Source organism: Neolamprologus multifasciatus, chromosome 13 (assembly GCF_963576455.1).
Source record: "Neolamprologus multifasciatus chromosome 13, fNeoMul1.2, whole genome shotgun sequence".
NCBI classification, from domain to species: Eukaryota; Metazoa; Chordata; class Actinopteri; order Cichliformes; family Cichlidae; genus Neolamprologus; species Neolamprologus multifasciatus.
In genome coordinates this window covers 19961564-19984818 of record NC_140451.1, presented here as the reverse complement: position 1 = coordinate 19984818, position 23255 = coordinate 19961564, and the positions used below count along the sequence as shown (strand labels likewise).

General features: G+C 41.2%; 1 protein-coding gene across 25 annotated transcripts in view; it reads right to left on the bottom strand.

The window, feature by feature from the left end:
• kcnma1a (potassium large conductance calcium-activated channel, subfamily M, alpha member 1a) overlaps positions 1-23255 on the bottom strand; it is a 150160-nt gene that overhangs the window by 12234 nt on the left and 114671 nt on the right. For 9 of the 25 annotated variants that reach the window (XM_085183738.1, XM_085183741.1, XM_085183739.1 and 6 more), the window contains 5 exons: positions 11226-11319; positions 7199-7325; positions 6108-6332; positions 5369-5561; positions 1029-1142 (listed from right to left, as the gene is read on the bottom strand). In XM_085183738.1, coding sequence (XP_085039864.1) covers positions 1029-1142; positions 5369-5561; positions 6108-6332; positions 7199-7325; positions 11226-11319 — 753 coding nt within the window. Of the gene's footprint in view, positions 1-1028; positions 1143-5368; positions 5562-6107; positions 6333-7198; positions 7326-11225; positions 11320-13213; positions 13568-15162; positions 15244-15564; positions 15598-18959; positions 19134-22878; positions 22888-23255 lie in introns of all 25 variants that reach the window. The other 16 variants (XM_085183731.1, XM_085183730.1, XM_085183734.1 and 13 more) reach the window with 9 other exon arrangements.

The window sequence follows — 23255 nt, the reverse complement described above, 5'->3', positions numbered from 1 at the left end:
TCACTAAACTCAGATGAGGCGTGTTTTTTTTAGGTTTGAAAGTGACTTTAATCTGCTTCTGGCACTGTAACCTGAACATATGACAATGTAAGTACAGCATATATTTGGCGTAAGACACGCAGCCACTCTTCCCTTTGTATTCTCTTACTTCTTCCTTTTCTAAAAGACAATGTTATCGCATCTAGTGATGCTGTAGCTTGAAAATCTTTCTAAGCAAAGAGCATGCAGAGAGGCAACTCCAGAGCCACGAGCATTAAGGTCCAGGACAGAAGCCTTTGGCTCTAACGTGGACTATCTAGTTTTGATGATTACATATGCGGTTAGGAGTGTAATGGGAGAGGCTCAATTCAGGTAATGGCTCTGCTGGTTACAAGTAATATTAGGCAGCTTCTTTCTCTTTCTGGCCTTTTCTTAGCTGGCCTCATGCTCCATTGCTCCCTAATTGGGTCAGAGGAGACAGAGTAGCTAGTCTCTAGTGCTTTAGAAGGCCCCTCGGAGATCTGAAAGTTTCATGAGTCCCCATCACCATTGGGAATACAACCAGTGGTATTGTGATTAATAAATGGACCCATTTTGCAACCAAGGCACTTTTCCTCTTCTACCTTTTCTCTTCCCTTTTCTCCCTCTCTCACTCTCTCCATCAGGCTGAGTTTCTCTTGTCCATTAGTGGACAAATGGCAGGACATGTGGCTTTAGTCCCGAAAGTGCGTGTTTGATACCTTTAAGTTGAGTCACCACTTGACAAAAAAAAACAACAACAAAAAAAACCTTGCAGGATCCAGTAACCCACATCCGAATATGAAGTTGAGTTGGGCAAAGCTATCAACAACATGAAAGTGGACAAAAATTCCACACCGTGCATTCTTTAGTCCGTTTGACCTTGAATGAGTTGGAACTTTTGATAGCAGAATGATGCCTGAGATTATTAGCTCTGTGTGTCTACATCTGGAAATGAATAATGAGTTGACTGGTAGTTACTGGATGTAACATGCAATGTTTGCAACTGAGGTGGGTGGAAACAGTTTTACCTAGTTCTGTGATGATGGGGATGTTGGATCCGGTGGTGACAGATGCCTGACGCACGAAGCCATGTACTGGACTGCTGTCTGGAGATGACCTGTCCATTCCAGGAGGCGTGAAACCTTTACACATTCGGAAACAAAGACATAGATAAAACAGCGTTATGGATCAAGTATTCAGGCTGGTCAGCAAACTTTATAGCAGATGTAAAGGTTTTAAATCTAAATATCTACTTAATACAAATAGAGTCATGTGAAAAAGAAAGTTTTCAGCTCAAAGCCACCCACACTGCTTCCACAGGCATTAAAGCCAGCCGGGTGCTGCTAATCAAATGTACCTGATTAACTGACCATCAGCAAGTGTGAGCACCTCTATAAAAACACAATTTTTGACAGTGTGCTGGTCTGGAACATTCGGGTGTGCGTTAACACAATGCCACAATATCCCCAATAGTGGACATCCCAGCATCACCTCAAGTTTAGACCAGGCAAAGCTCAAAAAAACTGCATAAAACCCAAGAGCTACAGGTTTGACCCTATAGGCATCAATTAGCATGTTAAAGGTTAATGATCATGACAATGCAATTAGAAACAGACAGAATAAGTATGGCTTGTTTGGAGGTATTGCCAGCAGAAAACCTCTTTTTACTATATAACAGCATAACTTCAGTTTAAGAAAGTTAAATTTGAGAAAAACCCACAATGCTTCTGGAAACTGTCCTCTGGAAGGACAAGACCAAAGATGAGAGGTTTGGTCATAGTGTATAGCACAGAGGCAAATCTACAACAGAATGGTTGAAAATAAAATGAATATAAGGAATAATAATAAGGAATCTATGGCATGACCTTAAGAGCCCTGTGCATAAATGAATGCCTGCAAACTTCAGTGAACTGAAGCAACATTGTGAAGAAGCCTGGGTCAAACTTTTCCCACAAAGATGTAAGAGATGGATAAAGTCATGCAGAAAAAAATTACTTTAAGTTATTGGAGTTCAGACGGTTCTATAAGCTACTGAATTCACACGACTGGGCATTTAAAAAACTGTTGCTTCAGTTTCAATTTACACTAAAAATAACTACATGATTTATATATGCATCTGTTTTTGATAGGTTTCTATTATTACTATTTACATTTGGATAAATAAAATATAATAAAACAATAAAAAATTATTAAAGTTATAGCAATATATCACTTTTAACTAATGTTTTCCTACTAATTTACTAATTATTTATTCTTTGAGCCCTAACTTACATTTTGTGGTGTTTTTTGAATTTTATTTATTTATTTATTTTTTACCTCAAACATATAATGCTATTACCAATGCTACTACTTTTTATGAGGCATAATAATTTAATAAACATAAAAAAACAGATTCCAACTTAAATTGAATCTATTTTAAATGTCGTCACTGTGTATCGGCTTTATGTGGGTCTTACTCTTTATGGCAAATAGCAAAACAAAAATGTGCAGTCTGTATGTTTTATTGTAGAAGTATCACCGGCATGAGGGCATGACCTAAAACTCTGCATCAATACAATTACAGATGCATTCTATCTTACCCAGCATGAAGTTTTTGATGTGCACTTTATGTGCGATTCAAATGTGTGGATTGAAGAACACACACACGGACACAAAGGAGGCAGCTAAGTGAAGCAGGCGCCTGCCTAAAAACTGCAATAGTGATACTGTGCTTTTAGGGGTCAGCCAAGACATATTTAGCATTCACATCCCTCCATCAACTGGCAGACATAAATTTTATATGTTGTTCATTTTGTTACAATAAAATTGGTGAAGTGGATCCTGAAAACCTTTTATCGAAAATGGTGTGGCACAGAACCATGAAATACAAGTGCAAGTGACAGGAGTATGAATTCACATGACTTCACATTTTTGCATTTCCTCAAAGTGACAAGTAAACACCTTAAATCTGTAATGCTATATGCATAATGCATCAACTGTGTTTTGACATCCATCATTTAATGCTGACTACAGCAAAATGTCAGCTTATAGTGCCACCACCAAGGAAACATAATGCAGGGAATATATTCAGGTCACAAAGTTTTAAAAGGCTTGCAAATTCTCTCTGTGTGCGAGTGTGTGCGTGCCTTCCCTGTCAAGAAACTCAATGAGCTGCTTACATTACAAAAGAGATCTTTCAGCCCTTTGCAACAGAAAAGGCACCAAATAGTTTAGTACACAGCGGGAAGCACACACTGAACTGAAGCATGGATAATCATAACTTTTGTTACACCAATTATTGAACTAGGAGATAGCAGCGGTTTGACACTTCAACCAGGGAGCACAGCTCAGATAGTGCAAGCATCATTTTGTCGATGTCCATAAAGGATGATGTTTACTCCACTGGAGAGTGACAGCAAGTTTTTTGGATTCTGCCTCTAAAACGCCGCGCTTATTGTATCATAGTGAACATGTAGACTGTGGGAAGACGTAGGAGAGCGCCTTCCACTCTGCGCAGCGCAACCCCAGAAAGTGGCGTTGGTGAGAACAGGGATACATGAGGTCTGCTGTAGAGCTGCTTTCAAAACCTGTTAGGTTACAAACAGCTCAAAAGTCGTTATGCAGTGTGAGCTGGCAAAATCCAAACAGAGAGCTGAGCGTCTACTGAGCACTGAAAAACATAAGAGCTCAAATGTGTTTATCTGCCCGATTGCCTTAATCTATTTTTGAGATTATTCATCAGACATTCACATACACCCCATATGAAAAACACATCTCCAAAGAAAGACACTGTTTCTCTTTATAGACTAATCTTGTGTCCTTGTGATTGAAATAACAGTATGCCTCTTGAATTGCCTAATTATACTTAACACAGTCAATTTTTCTCTTTTTTATATGTTTTATATTAATGCTAACTTTTTTTTTTTTTAATGAGAAATGAAAATTATGCCCCAAAGCAGAGACGCTGGCTTTTGCTTTTGTTAGACTGTAACTTAGTTTATTCAGCTACAATCTACAATAGATGAGTGAGATCTGGGTTACATGCCCCCTTATCCCTGTAGCCCTGCGGGCACAGCTATGCTCTGTGGTTGACTACATGCTACAGCAGCCGGGAGAAGCTCTCCCCCAGGAAAGCGCATGTTTACTTATTCATTTGCACCTCTAAATTCCACAGACAGCGTCTGAATGAGAGCATCGCTAGGAGGAAGGAATCCTCACAGCAATACCCATGATACAATAGCAGCACCTGGTTATATGCGTGTATTTTCTTATGTATGCATGATTGCATGTCACTGTGTTTTCTTAAATGGGCCGTTAAAGTAAGACCCGGTTATTGATAACGCCAGTCTCAAACCATTGGTTTGGGTTAGAAGACATAAACCGGCGAGCTTCTGGATGGACGTGGCTTTCTGCAAGTACTGCTCCCCAGAGTGGACGCGCTCTCAGATTTACTCCTGCCGATTGTTGCTTGCTGGCACTATTATCGACAGCGTATCGCTCACACAGGCTGGAGAAGTAACTGCATCGGCATTCTAATAAAAATGTGGATATGCCCTCCATTACGAAAAGAAAAAAAAAGGCCTTTTGAACCTTCACTTTGATTTGTATTTACAACGGTCGCTGTGGTGGCACTAACTGCTTACCTCAAGGCATGTCGAACCTTTCAAGCTAATCATAAACTGAGGATCACCTGTTTGTGAATGTTTGTGGATAGGCTGCCTTGGCATGAGTAACCGAGTGTGTTACGTGCGCAAACACGTGCGCACGCCATGAAGCACTGAGGTGTGTGCGTGCATGTGTTGCTGTTTTGTTGTGACTAATGAGGAGCAGCTGAATTGGCCTGCCTGGTGATTTGTACTAGCTGCTTAATGATGATGAGGCCTGATGGGATGCCTGGTTCGTATGTTTGTCTGCAAACATCAACAATCTGTTCCAGACGATCTGCCAGACTCCAGATCAGGGGGAACAACATCAAATGACACAGTCATGTTGATTACATCATTAAAAAGTATTATCAAAGGTTTAGCAGCATCTAATTGCCAGGGACAAGACTGAAACCATCAGAAAATTGCGCGGAGTAAACACTCTTCAAAGGCTTGATGAAGGTATAAACACAATGGTTCTGTGTGTGCACATCTTCAGTTAGAGTTACAGTAATGTCAGTTTACAGACGAGACTCAAAGCAGACTTTCAGAGAATTTCAGTTATGAGCGCTTAGCAGACTCTGTGCTCGACAAACTACATCTATCCTTCCTGTGTGGCCTTCTCACTGCCCTCCAGTCTTTTCCTCTTTTCCTTTTCCATTTTTTGACTACTCTCCTTTCCTCCCTCCCATAACCTGTCCCCTTTGGCCAGGAGTGTACATGGAGTCTAATGGGACACTTCTTACCTTGGGAATTAGCCTGTAAGACCCCAATGCTGTCATCAAACTGCATAGATTTGATGTTGAGTGTTGCCAAGATGCATTCCTTATCCTGCAGAGACGCATCTTCGATATTGTTCTGATTGGCTGACAGTATTACACACATGTCGCAGAGGTTGATGTTGACAGCCCTTAAATCTGCCCGACTTAATGGTGTACCCTTCAGGGCGAGGGGAACACAGAGAAAGAGAAAGACAGCAAGAGAGAGAAAGCAAAACACAGAGAACAGACAGACATGGGGGAGAGAAAAATAAATTTAAGAAGTGAGCAGAGTGGGGCTGTGGGAAATTAGTTAACAAGTATTCTTGTTTTGAGGCGATGACATTCCACTGATCTAACCGGGCGTTGGAGATTCAGAGACACGGACTAATCTAAAGGCTAGCCTGCGCTGAAGGCTGTGTTTGTGATTCTCCTCTGATCATCAGTCAAACCAGGCCTAACAAGCTCTAAGGCAGCAAGCCACGCCATCTGTGATGGGCACTGCAGCTGCAACGCTCATAAACTCCACTTTGGATATGCAGGATGTGTCACTGCTAGGGATGAGGGAGGCTCCATGAGCTCTCATGAAGTAATCATTCAACTGAGAAATGCGCGATCAAACTCAAAATGACAATCGCTTGAAAGATTTCAGTATGAGTGCAACTTAAAATGTCAGCGCCTTCTAGTTGGACAGATATTCAACATGCAGGTGAAGCAGTACACTCACAGGTAAGATGGAAACCTTGGGGAAGTTGTGTAAAGTTTCCCACTCTCTCCGAAGGTAATCCAGCGAGCCCACAAAAACTATAGGCTTTAGCTCGTGGTAATGGAAGTTGCTGGCTCTTAAAGGCATCACCAAGTTTCGCAGCCCCACTAAAGCGGACGTGACATCCCCAAATATACAGACCACTACATGGCCGCTTAGCACTGTCATGGAGGCTTCACTCCGGGTCTGTAGGGAACAGAGGGACACGGGGAAGGGGGGGAGAGAAAAGCAGAGAATGAGGAAAAAAAGCGAAGGCAGAAAAGAGATGAGCAGGCACACAGAGACAAACACAGGTTTACAGAATAAAAATGAGTGCCGATAACAGAAAACTGGGTCAGGTGCATGAAGTTACCCCCCCAACATATCTAGAGTTTAAATGTGCTTAAAGGCATCACATAAACTGTTATATATCCACATGTAATCATTTATTAACCATGTGTTTGGTTTTATTATTAGCTCTTCATTAGACAATTTAAACACGCACGAATGTAAGCTGTAAACTGTTACATTCATAAAAAAAAAGTACAGCTGCAAATTGTCTCATATTTTCAGCTGGTGGCAAATGATGTTTATCTGTGTATCTGAAACATTTTGGTGAAGCAGCCTTCATATTCCCTTGAGTTGAGTGAAAACAGCACCTGGGTCACTCGAGTCTTAGACAAAGCAAAGATATGTCGTATCTTTACTATGCACAGTAGGTGACTGCGCCTTCTATTTGATCCTACACAAACAATTTATGCACTAACATAAATGCTTTAAACCGTCTCGTTAAAGCATCCGAGCAAAGTCATGCACCGAGTGTTGAAATGCTGCTCACTCATTCCTTGGTGGATATACACATATACTGTATATATAAATATAAAAACAAACTCACCTTGAAACAACAGAGAGGCAGTGAGAGAAATTTCAATACACATTAGTATGTGATTGTGTTACTGCAGTACTGAGGGGAAACATTTGCTCCTGAGCATACTTACTAGTACCTTCTTTTTTTTATATACACTATTTTTCCCCTCACTGGGTAGCAGTTACAGAACTTTTGCCCCACTTACCAGGATGACTTTTTCGATGTCTTTTGAAGGGCACCAGTGAAACATCCCTGTCGAGTCATACCTCTTCACGTTCATGTCCATATTCTCAATTTGTTCATTTCCAGGAATTAGAAGGGGATCGTGTCGACTGGAAAAGAGAAAATATTTACGTTAGGCTGTTTTGTGGCAGAAGCCAGGCAGGGTTCCTTGATATCTGTGCTGTCTGATCGTTAAAAGTCCATCTCATTCTCAGAGTATGAAACTTTCTACTGCACTGCATAACTAGAATATCTTTCCCTCCAATCTGTCTCATCCCCTATGTAGAGGCATCAGAAAAGTCAATGACCCTTGTGCTCACTGTGGTACAGAGGAGAACAGCAAGATGTGAGTACTACTGACTGAATGGCATGACAACACAAGGCCAATTACCAGCTTTTACCCTCTCTTCCAGTTCCTGACGCCATGTGGCGCAAACAGTAAAAGCTCCAACAGGCTCGCACTTTAAATATTTCAGGAATTTGCCCAATCACATTTTGCTTTCCCAGCTGATGGTCATTAATGTTTCAGCAGCATGTCACAACCAAACAGGCTAATCCACAGCAGTGGGCTGCTGAGTTTTATCTGCTGTAACACTGACCATGAAAGGGTTCCTGTCAGTGTTGTTACGCTGCCTCTCCTGTTCTTGAACTTATTCTACAAGACATGTTCTCACAGCCCCTCTGAACACGGTCCAGAAAATGTGATCAAAAACACAGAGTCAAGATAAACGGCGGAAGTGCTGTTTTCCCACAAAGGCTCCTTGTTTTGCAGCAATGTAAATATAGTTTATTGACAATTTAAGAAAAATTATGAAATCCTTGGTTAAATTCAATACTGCTGATACTCCTAAAAAAAGGGGGGGAAACTGCAGAGATAGACATGTGAGTAATATGGGAGAAAATATCTCAAGAATTTGACATACATCTCTCTCAGTATCACTCTCTCTATCCTCTATCAACACTGTCATTCACTGACAAGGCTTTGATGCCGTTTCTTCCTTCAACCTGCATTTGGATTGCATGCCATCGCAGGCAAAAGTTAAAGTTAAAGGAAAAAAAAGCTGTCAATTAGCCACCCTCTCTCTCCACCTCTCTTTCCCCCCCTCTCCCCTCTATCAGTTAGAGCAGGTGATAATAACACTGACAGCATTTAGTGTTTTTACACTCAGCCTGAATCTTTCATCCAGAGCCGCGTGTTGCGCCAATCAACTCCACGGAGCCCCCCGTCACTTCAATCTGCTCAGCTCTGCTCGCCTCCACACAGGGGCTGACTGGCGCATGCAGACGGGCTGCCGCTCCACCTCTCACTGCCAAGACAGCTATCTTTCACAGAGCTGTCAGCGGTGTGACTGGCAGCCTGTCACAGGCTCCGCACACCTCCTTCCTCTTCGTTCTCCGCGCCTCGAGTTGAACCTACCACAAGGCTCAGGCAGAGCAGACATGACGTCTGTGCTACGGGGCCACGCCCAAGGGATATCAGCTGCAGATGATACTGTGACATCTTCTGCAAATGGATGCGTGTTGTCAGTCATGACCCATCGTGAATGTTTGTGTGGGTGTGGGGTGGGATGGGATGGTGTTAGCGCCATGGCGGGAATACGGTTCATTAGGAAATTTACAAGCTGGATTGGCTACTAATAAATTATTTAACACAGGGCTCCTAAATGTCACCCAAATAGCGAGCGAAGTGACAGATAAATGCAGATATTCTCTGCTGAGAACTTTCAGTCGTGAACAAGTAGATGCAGAATTACGTGAACTTTGCTTAATTTCTAGCATTGTACCAGAATGCAAACTAAATGTTGTGTTGGTGAAATACAATATTTTATCAGATGCACTTTTATGGAGGACAAACAGTATTTCCCTTACAGCATGTCTCACTCCGGTGCCTCCCTCCCTCTCTGTCTCTTTCTTTCTCTCGTACCCTCTCCCTCAGTATATTTCAAACAGAGTTGAATTATTCCAGTGTATCACTCTGCAGTCACAAAGCTGGGGATGGGCGTGCTCCCCCAATCCCTCTCTGCCAGACTACGAAGGCAGCTTCTTGCTTTGAAAATTTTTCCCATCATGCAAACTGACAAAGGCATGCTTTTCAAAAGCCCACAGCCAATCTGTTGATCATTATTTATTTACAAAGGCCTTCAGGCTGCGAGTCCTGTAAAAACCATACTTGATACGTATGTTCGCTCTCTTGCTAGCTCTCCACTGTGTTTTCCCCCTTCTTGCTTGTTGAATAAAGTATCCCTAAGGCTACCTCAAACAATCACTTTTCATTCTGCATAAAATCCACCTCGCAAAGCACAACGGTTTATATAATATATATGGTCTTATATGTTGACAGGGGCAGCTGTGAAGGGGTGGAGGGAGGGACTGTGGACTGCGATGGGTAATTTGATGTTCTGCTAAAGGCTAATACTTGGAGGGAAAAAAAAAGAAAAAGCTACACCTATAACAGAGGACCTGTCATCCCAGCACCCAAGAGCCAGCAGAATACAGAAGCAACCCTAAAGCAGAGAAAACTTTGACACCGCTTTGAAGCGTTTTCAAAACTGAGTAAATAACTCGCAAGGATTATTATCACTGTGAGATCAAAGCGCAGATGCATATATTACACGGCAAACGGGGACCGTCTTCTAAGCAGAAAAGGAAGAGAAGAAAAGGTTTTGTGCTTTAAGTTAGGCAAACTAAAGAACCTTTTAAAACAAGCAGTTATCTGGAAATGTGCCAGTGTCTCGTTGTTTTTGTAGCAGTTTGCTCCCTCTGAGCAAGGGCATCTGAGCTGATGCTCTGCTGCGAACTAGACTGAAGGGTATGACTCTGTGTTGGGCTAATGGTTTGGCAAGTGTGAAGGCTTATTAAGTGCTTGTTTTGTTGTGAGGGGGAGGCCGACAACTATACTGGACAAAAATCACATAGGCATGCCAGTGCAGTAGGAGGATTGCTGCCTAAGGGAAACTAGCAGGGCTAACGTACACGGCACTCGACCAGAATGGTACAGTAATAAGTGAAAACATTATGCAGCATATGAAAGAGAACAAAACAGAACTACTTTGTATAATAGCTCATATTTATATTGATTTTATTTGGAAATGTTAACTATTCCACCTTAGAGTTTGCTTATTTTTTAAAGGGTTTAAATTCTATAAATAAGATTAAGATTATATATATTATGAGGCCTCTCTTTAGAGTTCCTTAATGTAAACCCTCGCTCTCATTAGGAGACGAGGAGTGTAGCTATGAGTGTTTCTGTCCTGTTAGATCTTCGCCACCGTGCCTTCATCCCGCCGTCCCAACCCGCACAGCTCGGCCTCCCTGCATTTTCCTCTCAGTCGTGCGTCTAACCCCGCCTTGCAGTCAGAGGAGCACAAAAACCTACCCTTTTTATCTTTCAAAATCAATTAACAGCAGTTTAATTCCAAAGGACAGGATAAAAGGAAGGTAATATTTGAATTCATATTTGATTGTGACGATACATCTCGCATATGGCCTTAAGTACCAGATACACTACTCACAGGGGTTCCCACAATAGACGAGTAGCCCGAGGGCAAAGTAACCATGCAGGTCTCTCTGATTGGTTGGTGGTGTCATTAGTGCCAGCATTGTTTAAGGAGTACATGTGGACCAGAACGGAGGAGGTGACAGCTGGGTCTTTAAAGCCAGAGGAGTTTTCAAACGGCTCCTCACAGCCGCTTTTCATGACAGAAATATTATTTCAGCTCTGTCATTAACAGCTGACAGCATGCCATCCTAAACAGCCAGCACCTAACAGGGCATTTCTCTTCTCTTTTTCACTCACAGAGTTTCTTACCTCCCTCTTCTGCCACCCCTAATTTGCCCCCTCCCATCCATCCAAACTCCCACCATCTCACCATCAGCAGCATACGCCTCTGAAGTATCTCTCAGACACATATTCCTCCCCCCCCCCATGCTCCCTCCCATCTTCCTTATATCTGTCTTCCTCTCACTCCCAGTTTGAAGGCTGGAAGAAGAATAAAATCAGCATCTCTTACCTCATCATTTTGGGCGAGCAGTTGGGTGAGTTTCGCATCCCTCCGTTGCGCTGCTTTTTTTTGGGCGAGAGCGTTGACGGATGCTCGTCTTCGACTGAAAACACATGCGCACAATGTCAGAGCAGAGACAGACGGTTCAGAAAGAGAGCTGGACCTGACATGAAAATAGGCAACAATCAATCAATCATTCAATGCAAACCACAAAAAAAAGAAACTGAACGCAAGAAAAGGAAAATTAATAATTCAATGTGTCAAAATGGAAGGGAAATAAAAATAGAGAGAGAAAATATTAGTAATGGACAAATGATTAAATCTGAAAAAAGCAGGAGGAAACCACGGAGAAAAAACAATTCATGACCTAAAAGGAAGGTTTATTTAAAAAAATAAGAATTTTTTTTTAAAATGTCCCCCATGTTGTGGCTATACTAAGGTGCAATATTGCACATCCTTCACTGACACTTCACTGCGTCTGTTCACCCACTGAACTCTGCAGGCGGTTGGACCTCTAGCAGTTTACATCCAAGTGACCATGCTTACCTAAAGCATTAATTGCAATGTGATGCTACAGACTGTTATTGTCACTGGGGCATGGGCAAAAGCAATGACAATGATATAAATACAGGTTATGGAGATGAATTTTGAGTGCGTAGTTGACTTCTTAATGAAACTACTTGAACCCCAACACCATAATTCAAGTTCTTACTAACGTGCACAACGGCTCTTCTACAGGTCTGCCCCCATGCTAAGAGAACAGCACGCATAATAAAGGTCAGGGCACGTTAGTAGTGTGTGAATCAGTGGATTCTAAATTATGAAAGCAGCTGGTAAATGGCATAATTGCCAAGAAGAAAAAGGTCATATGTTACAAGTTTAAATAAAAAGTAAACAACTTGTGTCGGATTAAATATACAGCGTCTTTGTTTCATGTTTTTCTGGACAACGCTGTGTTATTTTATAGTTCTCTTTTGTTTGTTTTTTTCAAAGATTATTTGATCACATTTGAGCTCGGTTTTCTGTCAGCCATGCTTCGCTAGGTTGAAAAAAAATCATCTAAAAACAAAAACACTGTTTCTCAAACTTTACTTGAGTCCCAGCCAGACAGAGAGAATGAGAAAGAGCAGCCGGAGTAAGTCCAGGCCCAGCTGTCTGAAGATTTCAGTCAAGCTAACAGTAGTCTGATCTTCTCCACTGTCTGTGAGTTTCAAGAGCTTTCAGACAGGCACCCAGATACTCTTATCCAATCTACGCTCTCCCAGCGCAAATGTCAAGTGCACCGTCACTTCAAACCCGCATTAGTTCTTTGGTTAGAAATCAATAACACAGCATGATATTAGTGCAAATCAATGTGCGCGCTGCAAGCCGCGGTTATTCCAAGCATGTTGAATTTCATTATTCTCTGAGCACCCATTCTATGCTGTCACCTAATTCTGCTAATAAAAGATAAGAAATATGGCTTTGCCTTCTAATAAAATGTCATTCTCTGACATTTCCTTTATGCAATTGGGCAATCAGAATAGCTAATATCACAAGCATTTTACACTTTACAAATAATTCTCTCTCTGATGTACTTTGAAAATACCACACAGCAGAAAGTATGCTTTCCTTGCTATACCGTTTGACAAACTCCTCTTTGTTTAAACTAAATTTTTTAACATTAAAACAATTGAACTTCTTTCTTTCACGGACACCACGCTGCATTTCCCCACAACATAATGATATTAGTGCAAAATCCCTGAGCTCACAGCACCTAGTGCCACTTTTGAAATAGCACGTTGTCTACAGTAAATTCACCTGTTTTACCCCGGCGCTTAAAAGTTATCTCATATAGACAGTAGCAGCCACTGCACTAGCAGCCAGATCTGTGCAAAGCAGCAGGAGAAACAACAGCAGCAGCTCCAGCAGAGTGAGCCGTCATGCAGCAAACAAGACAAAATGAAGAGACGGGACAGCATTACTGACTGATGCATCCCGCTAAGGGGCCAACCTACAGTGCCTACTGTGACTGAGCAGCATGGCATTACTGGGGTGGCAGCGGTATTTCACTGGCAGACTGCGGGCCCGGTTCAGTCGACTTTCAGCCAGGGATCTGGTCGCCACGTCTCCTGGACCCGAGATACTGAAGCGCAATTGCGAGGGGTCGTCCCCGGGCCCCAGCCGCATGTGGAGCAGGCATCCTTTACGGTTATTAACGAGAGGGATGTTGACTGTGCCCGGGCTGACCAGGGGGTCCTGGCTGGGGTGCAGGGCATTGGGAAGGAATACATTTGAGGTGATGGAGGTGGAGATGCAGCCGGTGGTTTTAAGTGTTCTGTTTTGAAAAGGCGGTCTAACTTCATCCGTTACTGTCAAATAGTGGAGAACAAAGAGTGTGAGAACGCCTGCTTTAAATGCTCAGAAATGACTGAGTAATGAAGTGTTATTGTATTTCAAATTTTGTTAAATAGATATTTCAGGGTAAATTCCATAAAACAGTCATTATTTCACAGCATGTTAAAATGAATATCTGATCACTATTTAAGAAAAAATGCAATTTAAGTTTTGACTGAACCAGCTTAAAGCAAAAATATAACAATAATAATATTAATAAATAAAGGCAGAAATTTCCTAAAAATAGTTGAAGCCTTCCTAAAGAAATGTTCACCGTATTATTTGCTTTTCATTTGTGTTAAATTCATTAGAAGCCTCTTAACTTTACTTCTCATTTGTGCTGTGCTCGGGTAGAACAAAGACGAGGCATGGCTTGGCTAAAGCCAGTCAAAACCAATTAGATATTGTCACTTCAAGTGAGCGTGGCACACCACAATAATGTCAACAAATAGAACTAAATATTTATAATATTATAAATTCAAAACATCTAATCATTAAACATGTATTGGATTCCTTTTGGATTATGTACACAAGTGTGATTTAATTCTGCATGAAAAATGTTCAAAAACAGAGCATTTGGAATTTTCACTATTACACTAAATCGCTTGAGTATGAGAATAAATACTCGCATATGTACCAAATATGTTCAGCAAGTCGTTTCACCAAACTCACAGAAACACACACTCACACACAGTCCATCTGTGGCTGCAGAGTCAACCCGCATGTTTGTATGTACTGAAAGGGTCATGGCACACTGCAGGAAGACAGCAGTGGGAGATGAGTAAAATATCTGGTTGCAAAGTTGACTTGGAGAGGCGGAGCCCTTTTCCTCCCTTTGGTTGAAGGGTGGTTGGTTGGTTGTTTGGAGGAGAGAGCATGCTTGGGTGGCCCTGGGCGATAAACAGACGTTTATCCCAGCCGTCAGCTGCCTCCTTGATTTACAGGGCGCCACCGATAGCTCCTGGATTCATCTGGCCCTTGTCAAACACGTGCAGCATTACAGAGTGTTCACCCACCCTGGCAGGTCCACTGTGCATCCTGAACAACCCAGACGGCAACTGTCCCTTCTTGAAATGATAATCACATGACGGTACTGTCCTGCATGCAAGCCTTATCAGATTGCCGTGACCCAATGTAAACTGGATGATGAGGCGGAGGAATAACAAGTAAAAATGTTTACTTTACTATGTGAGCTAAGCTGGCTTTGCCTTTACAGTGTTTGCTGCATGAGCGAGCTTTGTTCTTCAGCTGCATTGCAACTGCATGAAAGAGCTTTTTAAAGCCATGCATTGTGGTCTTTACAGTTAAAAAAGGGAAGAAAAAAAAAACTTATTTTATGATTACTGCGCTTCCTTTTAGTTTGCTTAACAGGTGAGGCAGCCATTATTTAATAAAGGAAACCAAAAAAAAGCCTTTATTGTCAGTATGCCTAATAATAACAAATACATTTAAAATATAGACACAAAGTGTTAGAGGTGACAAATAACATTTCAAAAGTGAAATGTATTCTTAACCAGTAAAATAAAGGAGGGGGGGAAAGTCATTTAACAATTATTTACCAAAGATTTACCTATATTGCAATCAGCTTTGAATCGAACGCCAGCCTCTTTATGGCTTCCACTGTTTCCTGGTGTTGTAGCGCCATCTGCTGCTACATGCAGCACAATACAAAAAGAATATTTCATGGATCTACATAGTGTTATCAAACACAAAATGATCTCAGTACTTTAGTTTGCTGTCAAAATATGTTAAAATGATTTTATCATATTTAAGTTAAATATAAATAAACTGGATATTTTAAAAGAAACACTGAAAGTTTTTCAAAAGTTGGTTTCCTTTTTTTTTTTTTTTTTACAGTAAAAATACAAAAATACTTAAGCAGAGCATCGCTACTAAGAATGTTATATGACATGCTGAGGGAGCTATACTCTATACACAAAGCTATGGCAGAAGGACAGGGAAACACACTTACGTGATCTGACAAATCCGTTATACTTATATTTGGCTGGGGAGGATGCAAAGACAAGTGGCAGGTCACACACAAGGAGAGAGGGTGTAATGAAAGAGACACATTAGGAAAGACATCAACATAAGAGCCGTAGATGGAAATTAAATCAAATGTAAATCTGATGTTGTCTCACCAAAAGGTATGAGGGCACAAACCAAAAAATGAAAGTATAAATAATTAAAAATCACTGTAAAACCCTAATGGTAGCACTGATTACAGTATGATGTGATGGCACATAAAAGGCAGACAGATGAATGAAAGAATTGTCCATTCACAGAGTGAGCCATGCTTTTAGGAAAGTGTACTACACCTGTAATGAGATGTAATGACGGTCTAATGGCTGGTTTTAATACATTTGAAAAAAAAAGGAAAGAACTACATTACATGTCACATCATTTCCGTGTAGATTTAGCAATTCCATTTTTTTCCCATTTTATAATAGAGTTTTGTGGGGGGGGGGGGGGGGGGGGGGGTTATATCTAAAAATGATGAGAAGTGTGAGGCGGAACAAATAAAGCCACAATGGAAAATAAAGAAAACGAATACATACTTCAGTGCATGTATAAATCCAAAACAGATAACAGCTGCTCAAAACAGCTGCGCTAACAGAGCACTAATGCATAGATACCTGATTTTCGCATGCAGTCCAGAAGTCTTATACAAATAGAGATTTTAAAAATTAGGGTTTTTTTTCATAACTTGAGCTCAGTGCACGATCTTTGGGGTTGTACTTTTAAAGGGTTGACAAAGGTCTCCACTTTTGCCAGTGCAGTTAATTCTCTGGTAATTACAGTTTTTGACCTTGACCAAGAAGATATTAAAGACCGGTACCACTAGAACTACTAATGTAGTAAGCACTTGAACTCAGAGCTGCTGACACTCCCCACTCTCTCCCAGAGTCTCTTCCAGCAGTAAAGGTCACAGTGAGGGCCCAGGGCTGGCCTATGACACAGATCCTCAAAAAGAGACTCACAGTGGCCCTGGCATCTGTCTCTAGCAATCTGCCCGCACCGCAAAGGCGGCAGACTAACTGGCTAGCATCTGGGGCATTGCGAGGCGGCGTAGGACAGGGTGGGTGGGGGAGGGTGGTCGAGGGGGTGGGGGTCTGCCTGGTGGACAGGAGCTGTCAGGGCAAGTTTGGTGATGAACCAGCAGGGCTGGGAAAATGCAAACATAATTTCTGTGTCAGGATGGATAAGGTCCCCAGCAATGAGATGCAGATTCACACACATGCATAGACACCGAGATACAAGTGCATGTTGTTGCGCACACAAGATGTGCACATGCGCACATATACACAGCCCAGAAGGTTGTGGACAAGCTGAAACCATCTCCCTAACCCCAGGCCCACGACCCTTGTCCAGAGCTTAGCAAACCAAGTTGAAACCTCTTAACTGACTAAAGATTTTCTAAAATAGTGAAGGTCAAGTCACAAAAAAAACTTGTGTTTCATTTACAGACAAAAAAACTGATGATGTAGCCAAAGAATTTAGAATAAAGTAATATGTTAACTGCTTATAATAAAAAAGAACAATGGAGAACTACACTTCTCTAACCACTTCATCTGCATACGTATCATTACTCGTTTAATGAGTTTGTGTTAAAAGTTGTCATAATAAATATTGTATTAGTCGTTAAAGCAGTTTACAGCTGTATACTTCTGCCATCCTAACTTGCTGATAGCTGTCTGTGCTACACACAGACACATGTGGCCCTAATTTGGCACGTGTAGGAACACAGCAGCTTAAACGAAGCAGTGCTATCCAAGAGATCAATAATCAAAGTGCAAGAAAAAAATTAGTTCAGAAGCGTATGAAGTCATCGTCGATAAAGATGTCTTATCCTCTCAGCCTGGTGGGGGGAAAAAAGAGGAAATAGGGAAAGGAAATCCAACAATCCCTGACTGACAAAGCCCAATGCACTCCTTCACTAAACTCACTTTGTTCAGATGAAGTCAGGGTTAAAAAGAGAAAGAAATCTAAGACAGAGGAGGCTTTCCTGAAATCCTACAGGGGGTTGAGGGAGAAGTGAGATCAGTAACCATGTAATGGCCAGTAATTGGTACCAAGGGATATCAGCGCAGGCCCAACTATAAGAGGCCAAGCCAAAGTCATCATGGCATGTTTGACACTAATCTAGTCTGAGTCGGCAGACGGTGGGAGAATGTTGAGAAGGAAATCAGATCTGTATGCCTGAACCCAAGGCTTTGATAGCTAGGCCTACTGCTGCCATGTCTAATTGACAAACAATTTAGTATTTCCCATCCACTCAAAAGGAAAACAGATTTAAGGCGATCTTCTAGGAGCCTCGGGCCTCTTACCTTTCCTTTATCAAGCCAGAAGCACTTTTTATAGTTTCCTTTTTGATTTTAATTTCTCCTTCTCTTTGCTGTTCCTTTATCTATTTTCTTGTACTCTTCCCAGCTACATAAAGCATTCATTTTCTCTCATTTGATTTTTTCCTCCTTCCTATTTTACTGCCACGTTCCTACCGTGTTAATGTGACAAACTATTAATGGCTGCAGGACAGATGAAGTACAGGAAATACAAGTCTGAACAATACAATAAATGTAGGGGGGAAATGCATGTATGTTTTCTTAACCGTTGCACAAGTAAAATTTGATTTCAGTTATTATTTGTGCCCTGCTCATCATTTTTAAGACCTGGCAAGACGATAGAGGCTTAAACTGTATTTCATTTATGATTCATTTAAAATCCACATGAAAGCAAAACCAAAATCTTAGTATAGTTTCTCATCAAGGTTAAAAGAAAATGCAGAAAAAAGCAAAACCTACGTCAACTGAAAAGTGTACAAACTTAAAAAAGGGTTAACTCAGAGGTTTGAAAGAGTCTTCAAAGTAAATGTACAAAAGGCACAATTAACAAATGTTACCATTAAAATACAGAATAAAATCTTTCATTTTTGTATATTCAGACATCTTACCTGAAACAGTTAAAAAGAGACATAAAACACCACGCTCCAACAGTGACATTATCACACGACTGCATGACTGGTGCCGCATGCGGGAGCCACATGTCTAACATCTACAGTACTTACAGCACCACCACTGAGCCACGTCACCACTTATCAACCACACATACTATAAATCAAAGAAAATCTAACCAGATATAGAGAAAGAGAGAGATAGATACAGAAAAAAAAATAACATCAATATAGAAAAAAAAAATCAAAACAACACAGAAACACATAGACCACGGGTACACAAATAATGGGGTCACAATAAACAAATTACACCTCACGCACGCACACACACACACACCTACGGTATGGTACACGGTACGATACACAGAGCACACACCACAGACACGTAACAGCATGTGTTGGGCGGTGTAACTTACAGGCACGTAAAGTGGTTGCGCAATCATGAACAGAGACAGAGGAAAGTGGGTAGGCCCTCTGAAGGGTGTCCATGTTACTATGTACACTGCCTGACATGCAAGAGCAGTCTTGCTCTGAACGGCCGCAATCAAAACAACATGCCAGTTTCATTCGTTTGTAGACGGACATCTTGGCTACAGAAATGTTTTGGGATGAGAGGAGAGGAAAAGCAGCAGGTTAATGGCAAAAGGAGAAATATACATCTAGGGGAAGTCGGAAGGTAACTTCATCAGAAAGTGCAAGCCTTAGTCACCTGCTCCCACAGGCTTGAGCCCCAAGTTATATTAACAAACTCCAAGAGTTACATTTACCTTAACAAGTCAGCCGGCACATTTCATTTTGCCATTTTAAAAGTGTCTCTAAATTGGACACATTATCTATTATTATAATATTATCAATTAAAAATACAACAGTCATAATGCTGGTGATTCTCTTAGGAGTTCAAGCTGTGCACTAAGGCTGTAACAAGTCAAAAAGGCAAAATTATAACAGTGGGAAAGAGAGGTGGGGAGAAAGGGAAGAGGGTAGGGAGGCATTCGGGGAAGAGAGGCACGAGCAATGTCTTCAGCAGCAAACCTCATACAATGTTTCATACATTTGTACATCCTCTATCCATTTGGCTATAGGAGTGGATCACGTACCTGTATCCCATCATGCAGCTGTAGCGGTTCTGTCCAAGGCATCACACTAGTCTACTGGCTAGACTGGCTAAATCATGCTATATTCAAAACCTGCAATTTCACTGCTCCACTCCCCAAAGGGACTTCACTCTGATGTGCATGTGCTTAAACGGTGTTTGTGAAAAGCATATGTTATTACACGCTAAAGTGTTAGTTACACAGTTGTTGTTTTGATGTAATTTGAAGTCATGTTTGAAGACACAAATGGGAAGTATAATTCACGAGAAAATTAAGAATTAACCATTAATTTGATCCTCTACTTAATATCCCAAATTATCAATTGTTTGCAGCACATATTTACACATTTAAACACAGTGTGTGCCTGATTTTAAACACTAGTTTGTACCCGGGAAATTCTGAATTTCCGTTTAAAAAATTTATCTAATGTTCTCCGTATACCATAAATTTAGAACCATTCACGGGCCATTATAATACATATAATTTTGTCTTTCAACCAACCAGCAAAACTGGTTCCCAACTAGCATTTCCAACATAAAATATATAAAAGCATTTGAGCATTTACATACACCTACGTTTTTGTTTTTTTCAAGCTTGCTGTTGTGTGCATCAATTCAGCACATACAGCCCAGTGAATCTTTCAAATGGTTCCAGTCCACTTATGTTTCTTTTCAATTATCGCCCAAGTAGAAAACAGGCAAGATGACGATCTGGTGCGCTAATTAAGTAAAAAAGGATGTAAAAGTAGTATTACGCCAGACAAAAGTTTTAGCTACAAAAGTCAGCCTACAGCCAAGTGTATGTATGACTGGTGTGTGAAGCCCTTGAACCCTGAGGGAAGCGGGAGTGAAAGTCCCCAGAGTAGCATCTCTAGATTGCTGTGACTCTGGACAGAAACAGTCCCTGGTCCCCATTCTCTCATTGCCAAGGTGTAAACAGACAGCAGACTAATACTGTCTGGCACCTTTACAAAGATGCTTTCAGCATCTTTGACTCTGACTCACATTGGAAAATAAGACCTTGAATGAAGTAATATGTTTTCAGCTCCTGGCCAAGGAAAGAATGGGAAACACAGATCATATCCCATAAGATGAATGCATCAGGGACTGCTGTATCCTGTGACATGCATATGTGCCTTACTAGCATGTGGAAAGCATGCAGGAAATGTAGCTTAAGTCCTGGCAACAAGGAGAAGTACACAGATAACTGTTCACAGTAATGAAACAGTTTTGGGAACATGGCGGACAAGTGCAGTGAGGCCGTCAGGTCATGCTGAAGTTTCTTTGCTTCGGTGGTTTTGTTTGGGCGCTTGGAACATATTATGTGGGCTCACTGGCAACTTTATTAGGTACACATGTGAAATCTAACATAACCTAATACAACAGCTCTGCTGTAAACTCTGCTTTTACGAGGCTTCTTTATTTTTTAAGTAAACGTGAGTTGTCACGTTCTGGCCTGTAAACATGTTCAGTCTTTAACCCTCTTTGCATGTAATCAAGTGGACAAATGCAGTAAGATGAAGAATTGAAATAAAAGTAGACTCTATGGCAGAGCTGTTGTATTGGTCTGCATTTAGTGTCACATGTGTACCTAATAACAGCAGCCCATGAGCGTGTATGCCACAATGTAGACTTCTGACAAATGGAAGGGGAGCAATGGAAGACACGAGACACATACACGCACACGCACACACGCACACACACACACAAAGACAATGTATTTTACTTCTGACTTCACAAATACCTAGATTCTGGTTTAAGATGACAAGGTGTCCATTTCAGGGCATTCCTAACTGAAGATTCAACATAGCAGCGACCCTGATCAACTGTCTGTGTGGGCTTGATTGGCTACTACCGCCTACAAACCACTAATATTCTGTAAACAGAAGCTATCAGGGTGCTATGTTGAATATGAAGGATGTCCCACAGAAAGCAACATTCTGATATCCACCTAAAGCCTCCTTATTCAGCAACAGTGCAAGGAAAAAGGATACTGTTGGCTCAAGAGGTGAACCTTTGAGCAATAACTAACAGAGAGTGCAGTATCCTGTCAGAGTGGGGCACATAAAAGTGGACAAAACAAATACTTTTTTTCTTGAAAAAGCCAACTTTGTACACAAGTGCACACCCCTCACCATACCCTGCTTTATATTGTAACATATGGATATAAAAACAATGTGAAATAACATGATAAGGATGATAAATCTGTAAAGCCGTACAAACTGATTTATTATCCTAAAACAAAAAGGCACCCATCTGATCCTTGCAATGTTGCTGAACAGGTCTCAGGGGATTAGAGTTTCCTCTACAGACATCACCATTTAACTATGGATATCTATTACCGCACAAGACTCTGGCACGGCACTACCATCTAGTGGGAACTGAAAATTATGACAATGCCGCGTATTAATCCTAGACTTGTCTCCCAGTAAAGCGAGTTAAACAAAATGGCCCAACGACAGTCTGTGTTTGAAAGGCACAAGGCTCGTGCAGTTCTGAAAAGAACCAGTGATCTCTGAAACATCAGCCCAGGCTGGGCCAGGGCCCGGAGTTTATAAAGGGGCTGAGATCACAGCAAAGGGGGGTAAAAGGGGAGACCAGATTGTTTTGATTGTGTTTTGGCAACGTAGCTTGACGGGATTTGAAGAACATCCCAGAAGGACGTTTTCTGCTCTCCGCCACACAAAACTTCCTTTGACAGAAAGCAGATCATTTTAAATAGCAGTAGATCTTTCCCCCGTGTGTTAGTTCCTCTAAATCTGTTTTTAATGTACGACATCTCAGATTTTTATTCTTCTGTTCTTTCTCTGAGCAAATACACTATAAAGAGGTTAATCACATGTAATGACACAAGACTCGCAGCAGATTGGCTTTTAAATGCCAAATACGTGTTTGGTTTGATGATCAAAGAGTGAGCAAAAACTGCACACCTCATCGGCCGCATCCAATCGTGTAGCGCTTTATTTAATTGTCATCTCCAACAAATCAGATCATCAGCCGGCTGAGCCACTGAGGAGCAGAGGCCTGATGCTGGTGCGAGTTCAATATCTGCTGTTTTGGATTCAGTTTGTTCTGAGCACGGTGTAGAAATGGGAGGCGAAGAGAGGGATGCAGAAGCTACACCGGTAACATGCAACATAGATACAATATACTATTTGCTGAAAAGGAAGAGAAATAAAAAAATAAAAAAAACACTTGCACTGCACTCTGGGTAATTAGACACCCATTTTCATTTTACTCACAATAAATCACTACCAGTGAGTAGTTAAAATAAAGTGGTGTTTTCCAATGGCAGCAGGGAAGGAAATACATCAAAAGTGTGTCACTGGTCATAAAGAAACATGGGAAAAAACAACAGAAGAGAACAAAACATGACAGAACAGAACATACAGTTGGACAGAATTCCATTACAGTAATGGAACTGTCATCTTTTTAATGCAACTCTCTTGTCAGCAACAAATGTAATAAGATAAAACATAACGCCATCAGCTGAGTCTCAGGAAAGCAAACAGAGGTAAATAGTTGTGGTAAATAAAACTAGAGTGTGAAAAACCTGTTGATTCTATTGCATTGACAGAGCAGAAAGCGTCTGAATAATTGAAATGGCACAGACAAAAGA